The sequence below is a fragment of the Bubalus kerabau genome, chromosome 11 (genome assembly GCF_029407905.1).
Source record: "Bubalus kerabau isolate K-KA32 ecotype Philippines breed swamp buffalo chromosome 11, PCC_UOA_SB_1v2, whole genome shotgun sequence".
Taxonomy (NCBI): domain Eukaryota; kingdom Metazoa; phylum Chordata; class Mammalia; order Artiodactyla; family Bovidae; genus Bubalus; species Bubalus kerabau.
Window position 1 is genome coordinate 71,059,715 of NC_073634.1, and position 12,131 is coordinate 71,071,845.

Sequence of the window (12,131 nt, forward strand, 5' to 3'; positions counted from 1 at the left end):
TACAAGGCTTCCAGTCTGGTCTTCACACGTTCACTCCTTGCTCCGTAGGTCTCTACTTTTAGCCCATCTGCTCCCTTGCCTCTTGTCCTGGCACATGCAGTCTCCTCTGCCTGGACAATCTCTTTCCCTGTCCCCCCAGCAAAAGTCACCCCATTTGACCTGGCTAATTTCTACTCATCCTTAAGGTCTCATTTGGACATCATTTCCTCCTGGAAACATTCCTTGAGAACCCTTCCCCTCAAAGGAGTTAGGTATCCACTTCATGTGAACTCCTAGTTCTGCCCCTCTGGGTGCATCTTGATACTGTTTACTTGTTAGTATCCCTCAGTGGACTACAAGTACTCAAGAACAGACTTGCTTTTTTCATTGATTAATCCTCTGGTACAGGACTTCCCTGGTGATACAGTGGATAGTAATCAACTTGCCAATGCAGGCTACATGGGCTGGATCCCTGATCCAGGAAGATTCCACATGCTGTGTAACAACTAAGCCCATATGCCACAACTACTGAGCCTGCCTGCTGCAACTACTGAAGCCCGAAAGCCTAGAGCCTGTCCTCTGCAACAAGAGAAGCCACAGCATTGAGAAGTCCTCGCACCTCAACTAGAGAGTAGCCCCTGCTGGCCGAAACTAGAGAAGGCCCATGTACAGCAACAAAGACCCAGCGCAACCAAAAATTTTAAAAGTTAAAAAAAATTTTTTTAATCCTCCGGTACTAGGTGTGCAATAAATATTTTTGTGAATACTTGTGTTCATCATGCCTTTTTAACTGCTTTCATTTTCTAGTGTTTTGACATCTGGGGCCTTGCCAAGACTGCCCTTCCCAGGACTAGCTAATTCTGCGAGATAGCAAATGAGTCCCCTCATGAGTCTGACTTTAATATGTAAGCCAGCCAGTGAGAAGTCCCTACTCTATCACCTCCTTTATCAAGCTCACAAGTCAAGGCATTATTCCTCTGCCACAGATCCCAGGGCCAGGTACCAACAGCTCTGGACAGCCCTTAAATCTCAAGAGCCTCTGGTCAGTCTTAGAGAACCTGCTTAGCCTGCTTCCCAGCCTCTGCTGTTCCCTCCAACAAAACTCAACAAAAGCTCTCAGCCATGTTTGCTTTCCCCTTGCTCCCTCTGCCTCCTGACCCGCCCTACTGCTTCCACGTGTGGACTTAAAACTTTGCATATGGTAAGTTTAGACTGGTTTGATATGAAATATTTTTTGCCTATGGACAAGATGGTAGGAAAGAATAATGGGGGCAGGGCGGGGGTGAGAACTGTGTTAGGGTGGTTTATATATGGCTTTTTCCTGACATTTCTAGAATACCAACAGGGAGCAGGGGCTTCCCTGGTGGGTCAGTGGTAAAGAACCCGTCTGCCAATGCAAGAGACCAGATTTCAGCCGTGGGTCGGGAAGATCCCCTGGAGGAGGAACTGGCAACCCACTCCAGTATTCTTGCCTGGGGAATTCCATGGACAGAGGAGCCTGGAGGGCTACAGTCCACGAGGTCGCAAAAAAGTGGGACACGACTTAGCGACTAAACAACAAAGCACATTCTAATGCCCACCTCGAAATAAGGGAGAGAAGATACTGAAGCCACCAGGAAAGAGGGGTTGGAGGAGCAGAGATGACAACTCTGTTCTCCACGGAACCGCTGGGCTCGGAAGAGGTGATATCAGGTGGGGGCAGCCTCCCTTCTTTAGAGGCCGGAACCCTGGCAAGTCGTTTTATCGTTTCCCAGTCGGCGGTGAAAGCTCGGTTCCCGGCCCTCCCGGAAGTTGTTGCACAGCCGTTTCCGGGTCGACTTGTACTGGAGAAGGATTCCAAATGGGTCGCAGTCGCAGCCGCTCCCCACGGAGGGGTGAGTCCAGAAGTGGTTCTGAGGGTCTAGGGCTCGGTCGGAGACTCGTCCCCACTTTGGTTCCCAGTCTAAGGGCCGCGGAGAGGGGGGAACCTTTTCTTCTAAGGAGAAGGGAGGGGTCTACTGGGAACGAAGACCTGGGCCCTACACGCTTCAGCCCTCCGGTTTGAAGGCAGTTTTTTTTTACCCACTTGGGGTTTGGCCGACTCTTTGTCAGCCTCATGTAATAACTTGTTTTACTTGTGGCTTGGGAATTTAGAGTCAGGCCATGGTTCCCGCAATTTCTGGGTGACCTAGTGCAAGTCATCCAGCCCTCCTGCGTCCGAATTCCCGTAATTAGACATCTGGGGTAAATATTATCTTTCAAGCTGACATGAGAATGCATGCCACACTCCGTAACACTCAGCATGTGCTGCCGCCAGGTTCTTCAGTGCTCAGGGTTTCCTCCCCAGTTTATAGTAGGGAAATCGATGTTTAGGAGTTTGCGTTCAGAGTGCTCACCTCATAATGACTTCTGGCCCCAGCCCCCAGAGGGGGCAGTGAGAGGGGAAGAGTTCACTTAGAACCTCAATTCTGCCCCCTCGTTAGTTTTTATCACCTTCAGCTAATCAGGGTTGATCTTAAAAGTTAAATGAGCCTTCGAACCACAGAGGGCTATTGAGCACTTAACAAGTTCTCAATCCGAATTGAGAACTGCTGTTTAAGTGTCGAACACACCGGTTTTCCTTGATTAGTGCGGAAAAATAAATGCGTGTTGAAATGCTGGTGAAGTGAAGTGAAGTCGCTCAGTAGTGTCAGACTCTTTGCGACCCCGTGGACGGTAGCCTACCAGGCTCTTCCCACCATGGGATTCTCCAGGCAAGAATACTGGAGTGGGTTGCCATTTCCTTCTCCAGGGGATCTTCCCAACCCAGGGATCGAACCGGGGTCTCCCGCATTGCAGGCAGAAGCTTTAACCTCTGAGCCACCAGGGAAGCCAAGTTTGGGTTAAATCTATACCGTTAAAATTAATCTCATGTGTCTTTTTTTACTTTTTAAATGTGACATCTAGAAATGGCTCGCATTATATTACTGTTGGTCGGCTCACCATCCAGTAGATGTTTGAAGTAATTTTTGACTCTGCAATTTTGTGTTTTTATTAGAGCGTAGGCGGTCCCGGTCCACATCCCGGGAAAGAGAACGCAGGCGCCGAGAAAGGTCCCGGTCCCGGGAGCGAGATCGGAGAAGAAGCCGTTCTCGGTCCCCACACAGAAGGCGTTCCAGGTAAGTGCAGCAAAGCAGAAGTTTTACCACAGCTGCGTGGTCGCTGCTCTTGACTTTTGTTTTTATCGCTTACAAAGGGACTTAAAGTTTCATGAAATCAGCGGAACTTTATCCCACTTTATTCTAAACCTAACATTCCCATTGGTAAAATGGGGTTGATAACATTCCACATAATAGAGTTGCCTTGAGGAGTAAATGAGAAATAATACATGAAAAGCACTTAGCAGGAGTAAGAAGTAAGTGTTTTGTATATTATAGTCTTACTTTTTTATAAACTTTTGGTGCTAATAGTTTATTCAACCATATAATCAAGAGTGTGAGATCTTGGAAGAATCTTAGAAGTGGACTCTGATTCTTAATAACCATCAAATACACTTGTTGTTTTCTTTTCTCTGCCTTACAAAAAATTTTTAGCCTCGCTACACTGAGTGTAACTGATAATTAAACAATAATAATTTTTTGTTAATAGTCAGGGCCTAGGCAGAACTTTCTTCCTCATTCTGCTTTGAGGAACAAATTCCTTTCTCTAGAATCCGGCTTTTGTTCAGCCTTTACCTTTCATGCACTCATGTATATCTGTGCTCTTCAACACAAGTCACCAGGTATGTCTCTGTTGCTAACATCTTTCCTTATTAAATATTAGGTCCCCAAGACGACATAGATCCACATCTCCTTCCCCTTCTCGACTGAAAGAAAGAAGAGATGAGGAAAAGAAAGAAACAAAAGAAACAAAAAGCAAAGAACGTCAGATAACTGGTAATATTAGATAAATAACTGTAGGAAATGTACAGCCTTGTTTAGAAATTCAATTATAAAATCAAGTATAATTTTTGAATCTTTAGCTATTTAAGTTTTTGACAGTATTCATTAAGGGCTTCCCTAGTGGCTCAGCGGTAAAGAATCTGCCTGCAATGCAGGAGACAAACGTTCAGTCCTTGGATTGGGAGGATCCCTTGGAGAAGGAAATGGCAACCCACTCTGGTATTCTTGCCTGAAAAATCCCATGGACAGAGGAGCCTGGTGGGCTATAGTCCATGCTGTTGTGAAAGAATCGGACGCAACTGAGCACACGCGCGCGCACACACACATACATAGTATTCATTTGCATATGGTTTTGAGATTTTGTTTTAATTGTACCCTAATTACTAGTTATTTGGTGCTCTTGATACAGGAAGGACAGTTAAAAACATGAAAATATTCTATCTTGGAAGTATCTTCACTGTCTGATGTTGAAGGTGGTCCTTCCTAAAGATGCCAAGCATATCCTTTTAAGCAATCTCTTACAATGGAGGATAGAGATCACACTTTTTCCTTGCACCTTAAGTTATATTCTATCCAAATTGAGGGATTTTTCATTAAATTCAAGTCTTTAGCTAATTGTTTAGTATATTTTCTGCTGGTAAAGTGAAACAACTGTTAATCTATTGCCAGCTCTCTTTTTTATGTATAAAATGAGTTTAAAATGTATCACTTATTTTTGCAGAGGAAGACTTAGAGGGCAAAACAGAGGAAGAAATAGAAATGATGAAGTTAATGGGATTTGCCTCCTTTGACTCCACAAAAGTAAGTAAAACATGTAGCCAGTCAGGTATTCTTAATGTGAACTGATCTGCCCCATTTTTCCATATTCTTTTACTATCACTTGTAATTTCTTCCAATGATGCAAGTTTATTCTGTTAGAAGACAGTAACTGTTTGTGTGAAGGGATTTGAAAGCAAGGGAAGGAAGTTGTGGGCTGCCATTGGAATTCAGGAAGTATTTGCTTGGGATATTTGAATTAGATCTTAAAGGGCCAGTAGAGGTGATCAGACAAAGAAGAGGAGGAAGATCATTTGAAGTAGAGGGAAAAGCCTCACAGAGATGCCCTGTCGGCATGAAGCGGCATAGAGTATTGGAGGAGGTGCAAATTCAGTGACTAGAGAAAGGGTGTTGATGGGCTGGTGACTATAGATGGGGCTAGAAATAGAGGTGGGAGGCAAATCACAAAAGGCTGATATCCTTAGCCATACTGAGGAATTTAAGTTGATTATTTTGGTGATGAGAGGAAGCATGGTTTTTAAGCAAGAGAGCAACAGATTATATGTATGTTTAGAAAGATGACCTGGGGCCTCATGGAGGGCAAACAAAAGACTAGGAGAACTGCCCAGTCATGCAGTGAAAGATGATGAAGCCCTGACCTGAGGAGAGAGGCTGGAATACTGAGAACAATTCAGAAACAAGAGTTAGTGGTGGTGGGAATGGAGGTGAGTAGTCAGTGATGACTCTTGAGGTGTCAGGCTGATAGGGTTAACCAAATAAAGGATTGTAGGAAAGGGAAGTGCTATGAAACAGAATGAAGTGCAGCTGCCAGATAAAGATGGCATTGCATCAGATCAGATCAGTCGCTCAGTCGTGTCCGACTCTTTGCGACCCCATGAATCGCAGCACACCAGGCCTCCCTGTGCAGCACCAACTCCCGGAGTTTGCTGAGACTCACATCCATCGAGTTAGTGATGCCATCCAGCCATCTCATCCTCTGTCGTCCCCTTCTCCTCCTGCCCCCAATCCCTCCCAGCATCAGAGTCTTTTCCAATGAGTTAACTCTTTGCATGAGGTAGCCGAAGTACTGAAGTTTCAGCTTTAGCATCATTCCTTCCAAAGAAATCCCAGGGCTGATCTCCTTCAGAATGGACTGGTTGGATCTCCTTGCAGTCCAAGGGACTCTCAAGAGTCTTCTCCAACACCACAGTTCAAAAGCATCAATTTTTCGGCGCTCAGCCTTCTTCACATCCATACATGACCACAGGAAAAAACATAGCCTTGACTAGACGGAGCATACATATCTCATAACTCAAGAAGAGGGATTGACAGGAATTTGAATGCTCTCTAGCCCTGACCATCATATTGAAAAGAATAAGGAGGTGGGGAGGCAAAAGAGGGAGAGGTTGTGGAGAGGGAGATGGGAGAAAGATAAGGAGATGGGGTAGAGAGAAATAGAGCAAAGAGGAGATGGAGGGAGAGAGGAAATTGAATGAAGAGAGAAGGGAGGATAGAGAGAGGAAGCCATTAAGAATAGACAGGGAGAGTGTGTGTGGAGAGAAAATATATTTTTAAAACTTTGTTTATAGAATTTTAAGTCCTTTTCATTTTGCAAATAGAAGTCGCAGTCTCTGAGGGGAGGTGTCAAAAATAATCCACTTCCCCTAATCTTGTGTTCCATTATGTCATGAATGGAGTGGGGCAATCGCAGATGCTCTAAGAGCTTCTAACTGATGTCATTCTGTAGGATTCCTGTGTATTTTTTAAATGACAGTGTGTGGCCTAAGAGGAGTACCAGAGGCATGACTATTTTGAGGTGAGAAAATTAAGAATGAGCTATTTGATTCTCACAAATGGTTATGTGAACCCCATTTTAAAATTTAATGCGATTTCTGTATCAGGTTTTTTCCTTGAATATACCAGTTCCTTATTTGCTATTCCAATGAGCGTTTTGTAAGTAAACTGGTTTATTAATACATATATTGGATGAATAAACATATTTACAAAATGAGACAACTAAATTTCACTGTTTTTAGAAGAATAGTGAAGGACCTTATTAGAATTCTTTTTTTTTTTTTGGTTTTACTATTGCCTGACGTTATGTTTGGAATTCCTGAGTATCAGATGTAAAGATGGAGCCACTACTTTTAAATGTAGTCTGTGCTGAAGATGTTTGTTTATAAAGGAAAAATAAGGTGAGAATTTATAGATTCCATAAAAATTATGGAGTACCACAAGAACAAATGATGTCAGTTGTTTTGTTAATGACATCAACAAGGATGTTATTTCATATGCAGTTGGCTTCAGGACTCTCAATTATAGTTCCTCAGCTCATTTGTATTTTTCAGTAATATGTATCTTATGATATTTCATCATTAATCTATGGTGGAACCTCTTCAAATGCCAAATTAGTCACTTATTTTCCCTTCTATTTTAACATTCTAAAAAATTTCAAAGTTGGTTTTGTTTATGGACAAATTTTCTATTCCAACATGTAAATAAGAGAGCTAAGAATATACAACTCTACAAATAGTTTTCAAAAATCAGTTAGCCTTTAGTAACTGAACTTAGTAAAAAAAGATTAATGGACTTCCTGGTGGCTCAGTGGTAAAGAATCAACCTGCTAAATGCAGGAGACTTGAGTTTGATCTCTGGGTGGGGAAGATCCCCTGGAGAAGGAAATGGCAACCCACTCCAGTATCCTTGCCTGGGAAATCTCATGGACAGAGGAACCTGGCAGGCTATAGTCCATGGGGTTGCAAAGGGTCGGATGCGGCTTAGTGACTTAACAACAGTGTGATGTTACACATGGTGATCGTGTAGATATTATCATCATGATTAGACATCTTGATAAATGGAGGGAATTGTGAGGAAAGCACAGTTAACAGTCTGTGGAAATTAGAGAAGAGAGCTCTTCCTAGCAGCTGGGTCATTTAACTTGGCCTCGAAGAATGCACAAAAACCAGACGGTTGAAGATTGGATGGGAGTTGAGAAGGCAGTTTAGGCATGAGGAACAGAAAGTGGTGAGTTCATTTTGCTGAATCAAAAGACCCATAAAGAAATTAATGAAAAAGAAAGTCTGAGGTACAAGTGATACAACATTAGTACCTGTTATCCTGATTCTTGATTTAAAAATCAAAATTTCAAAGCCTATGCAAGAAATGGGATTAGATACGAATGGTGACTGATTTGAGAATCCCATTAGTTCAGGTCATAAGTTAAATTTTTGTGAATATGAATTTTTCTAGAGGAGATATCCATAACTTGTATCTGGTTTTGAAGAATTCTCTAACCAGAAAAGGTGAGGCTCTGCTACCCACTTTCCCTGCATGCCTTGCACATAATACATATGAGCATTTGTTGGTTTGAATATTGGTATTTCTTTATATGTGACTATAAAAATGTAAACAAGGTTATAACACTTGAGAGTTCCTGGGATATCATCAGGATCTGAAAATTCTTTCAGTCATTGGACTACGTCATGCTTAAATGAATCTTGCCATTAAAGAGGTCTGTGGAATCCAGCTCTTTGATCAAGGCATTTAATATATTCTTTCTCTTGTGTGTTGTTTGTGTGTGTGTGTGTTTTGGTTTTTGTTTTTTGCTTCTCTCCAGGGGAAAAAGGTGGATGGCTCTGTAAATGCCTATGCCATAAATGTATCTCAGAAGAGAAAGTATAGGTATGCATAGCTGCCATTATTACGTTTGAACTAATATAAATTATATGCTTGGGAAAGAATTTGTTATGGGATAATCATGTTTGTAGGAAATGTAGCAGTTTTCCATACAATCCCTTACTTTAGTTAGGTTTCCATATTGTTCCTTGATTTAATCTTCCTTGTTTATATTCTTGTATGTTAAAATAATTTTAAATTTATCTGTGAACCAGAAACTATTACAGAGAAAGGGTAGTTGGAGTAAAATTTTAGGTTATAAGTAGTTCTTTCTTCAAAATAGCATAATCTCAAGTCTTTAGACTTTAATTTCATTATAATTATAGGTTTTAAAATAGATTCCTTCTGAATTATTTATCTAAATTGATTATGTAAGGATTTCAACTGTAAATACCTATCTGTTAAGTATAGGCATATTTTATTAATACCACAAAACAAACCAATCCATACTTGAAATCTCACTGCATGAACAGAAAAGTCAAGACATCTGCAAACATTGTCTTTTTCTCTACATTTTATCACTTCAGTTAATTTAGACTAATACTTCAGTTAATTTAGAAATGTGAATAGTGTGATTTGAGACGGCTGTGAGTTAAAATACTAGAATCAACAGTCCATTATAAAATTACCTTCAAATAAGGTCTTATGGGGAGAACTAGTACAGTGTGTAATCAGATTTGTTTGATAGGTACCTATTTGAAACTCTTCTCTGTTTTCCTTAAACTTGGTAGCTGTTTGGTGTTACTTAAATATGGATTTTCAATTGATTTTTTTTTTTTAGGTCTGTAGAATCTTCCCAAATAATACTGAAAGTATATTTCCATGCTTTTGTTTAGATTTTGACTTTGAATACTTCTTGCCCTAGACGTTGCCATTTTAGAAATAGTTTATAGGTTTAACTTCTGAAGCATATGATTGTTTCTTTTATAAGACAAACCCACAATTTTTTTAATAAATAAATTTTCTCATCATAGGCAGTACATGAATCGAAAAGGTGGATTCAACAGACCTTTGGATTTCATTGCATGAGCTGAAATGTTGAAGAATGATGTTTTTTCCCTCATCTTGATCAGAACAATGGATTTTTGTATTTAATATGCATCAAAAACAGGATCAGAGTCCTTCCTCCTTGTAAAGTAAGAAAATTTTATTTATGATGTGTGTAGTTCACTTACCCAGCCTCAAAAAAAAAAGAAGTTAAATATTACATTTTTATCCTTTAGGAAATATCATTTGGGGCAGTCATCAACCCCATTTTTTTGTCCTTATTCCTATGGAAACTGTATATGTTTTTTTCTTGGATGCTCTTTATGACTTTTTAAAATACATAAAAGTAATTTGGAAGTAAGTTTCTCAAATAAAGCAATAATTTCTACCCTTTTGTATTTGATATTTTTATAACTAGAAAAAAATAATCTCCCTACACATTTTCTTTTTTCATACATAGATATAGATATCATGATTCTTCATAGTTTTAAAAATTAGAATATTGAAAAAATATAACTGAATTTTTTGTGTCTTCTGTTTTTTGCCCCCTGTCCCAATACCGTATTTCCCCAGTTAAAAAGCAATACATGCTTATTCAGTTCAGTTCAGTCACTCAGTCGTGTCCGACTCTTTGCAACCCCATGAACCTCAGCACGCCAGGCCTCCCTGTCCATCACCCAACTCGTGGAGTTTACCCAGACTCATGTCCATTGAGTCGGTGATGCCATCCAACCATCTCATCCTCTGTCGTCCCCTTCTCCTCCTGCCCTCAATCTTTCCCAGGATCAAGGTCTTTTTAAATGAGTTAGCTTTTCGAATCAGGTGGCCAAAGTATTGGAGTTTCAGCTTCAACATCAGTCCTTCCAATGAACACCCAGGACTGATCTCCTTTAGAATGGACTGGTTGGATCTCCTTGTAGTCCAAGGGGCTCTCAAGAGTCTTCTCCAACACCACAGTTCAAAAGCATCAATTCTTCGGCGCTCAGCTTTCTTTATAGTCCAACTCTCACATCCATACATGACCACTGGAAAAACCATAGCCTTGACTAGACGGACCTTTGTTGACAAAGTAGTGTCTCTGCTTTTAATTTCATGGCTTCAGTCACCATCTGCAGTGATTTTGGAGCCCAGAAAAGTGAAGTCAGCCACTGTTTCCACTATTGCCCCATCTATCTGCCACGAAGTGATGGAAATGGATGCCGTGATCTTCGTTTTCTGAATGTTGAGCTTTAAGCCAATTTTTTCACTCTCCTCTTTCACTTTCATCAAGAGGCTCTTTAGTTCTTCTTCACTTTCTGCCATAAGATTGGTGTCATCTGCATATCTGAGGTTATTTATTGATATTTCTCCCGGCAGTCTTGATTCCAGCTTGTGCTTCTTCTAGCCCAGCGTTTCTCATGATGTACTCTGCATGTAAATTAAATAAGCAGGGTGACAATATACAGCCTTGATGTACTCCTTTTCCTATTTGGAACCAGTCTGTTGTTCCATGTCCAGTTCTAACTATTGCTTCCTGAGCTGCATATAAGTTTCTCAAGAGGCAGGTCAGGTGGTCTGGTATTCCCATCTAAATAAAAAAACAACCTTGGGAGAAATCAGAAGGTAGGAAAAAAAACAAAAATCACCTATAATCTACCCCCAGAATGTTAACATTTTGGTATTTGTATTTCCAGGCTCCTATGGGTATATATTTCTTGCCCCTAGCCAAAGAGATCAGATGCTGCTTTCTTTGCTAATTGTTTTTCTCCCCTGTACTGTGAACATCTGTTAAATGCTCTTATAAATTCTTTGGAAACTTAGGTTTTAGTAGCTACTTAGTTATATTGTAATTTATTAACTAATCTTTTATTGGTAAACATTGGCTTCCCTTCCAAGATTTGCTGTTATAATCAAAGCTATGAGTAGATTATTTAGGGGTAAAGGAAAAAAAGCAAAACACAAGACCCATGAAGTAGTATCCTTGTTGCATGTATTCTTTTGTACTTGTTGCCTTACTTGCTCATGTTTAGGTCTTGGAGGCAGCATTGCTGGGTGAGAGAAAGGTGCATGCTTTACCCTTTGTGTCCATGCTTAAGGCTTTTGATATATGTATGGTTAGAAGGCTAAAACCCAAGCATCACCAGTAAAGTATGAGCATTCCTGTTTTATATACGTGTACCAGTATTGTTTTTTTGTTGTTTTTTAAGTTTCCAGTCTGAAGGTTAAAATAATGGCATTTGGTTTTGTTTAGTTTCTAAGGAAGATGTATGTTTTAAGAATGTGTTAGCCATGTATATTTCTTTTGTGAAATACTTATTTCAAACCTTGGCTCCATTTGTCTTTTGGCAAGCTTTTCTTTTTCTTATTTGAAGGAATCTCTTTTTCTAATGACCATTACCTGTTCTGTTTCCTATCTCAGTGATATTTGAGGCTTTGTGGCTAGATTTTTAATTTGGAGGGTTTTTTTGAGTAACTAATATAAACACATGGAACACAATTTGATGAGCTAACTGTATCCTTTTGGAGATATTCCATGTATACATAAGCATATAATTTATATGTATATGTGTTTTTTACTCAAATTTAAGCAAACTTTACACTCTATTTTGTACCTATTGTTTTTTCACTTACTGCTACATCTTAAGATTGTTTCTTATCAATGTGTGTAATATTCAGTTCAGTTCAATCACTCAGTTGTATCTGACTCTTTGTGACCCCGTGGACTGCAGTTCGCCAGGCTTCCCTGTCCATCCCCAACTTCTTTTCAAATGATTTTATTTATTTTATTTTTGGCTGGGCTGGGTCTTTGGTGCTCTGCGGGCTTTTCTCTAGTTGCGGAGAGTGGGGCTACTCTGT

At 40.2% G+C, this 12,131-nt stretch overlaps 1 protein-coding gene across 4 annotated transcripts; it reads left to right on the top strand.

Annotated features, from left to right (window-relative positions):
• The first annotated feature begins 1,692 nt into the window (after window positions 1–1,692).
• Window positions 1,693–9,684, top strand: SNRNP27 (small nuclear ribonucleoprotein U4/U6.U5 subunit 27). 4 transcript variants are annotated; one of them, XM_055540547.1, is made up of 6 exons: window positions 1,693–1,853; window positions 2,996–3,116; window positions 3,760–3,872; window positions 4,600–4,679; window positions 8,251–8,315; window positions 9,284–9,684. In XM_055540547.1, the coding sequence occupies exons 1-6, from the start codon at window positions 1,820–1,822 to the stop codon at window positions 9,336–9,338; spliced, it is 468 nt and encodes a 155-aa protein (XP_055396522.1). In that variant the 5' UTR covers window positions 1,693–1,819; the 3' UTR covers window positions 9,339–9,684. The 4 variants fall into 4 exon arrangements, with proteins under 4 accessions (XP_055396522.1, XP_055396525.1, XP_055396526.1 ...); XM_055540550.1 differs by having other exon boundaries at window positions 8,205–8,315; window positions 9,284–9,375; XM_055540549.1 differs by lacking the exon at window positions 1,693–1,853 and adding an exon at window positions 2,598–2,725.
• The last annotated feature ends 2,447 nt before the right edge of the window (window positions 9,685–12,131 follow it).

Bases quoted from the DNA above. Each gene is read 5' to 3' on its own strand.
- SNRNP27 (XM_055540547.1), top strand. From the start codon at position 1,820: ATGGGTCGCAGTCGCAGCCGCTCCCCACGGAGGG. The intron at 1,854-2,995 runs GTGAGTCCAGAA...TGTTTTTATTAG, and splicing joins CAGCCGCTCCCCACGGAGGG to AGCGTAGGCGGTCCCGGTCC. The intron at 3,873-4,599 runs GTAATATTAGAT...TTATTTTTGCAG, and splicing joins CAAAGAACGTCAGATAACTG to AGGAAGACTTAGAGGGCAAA.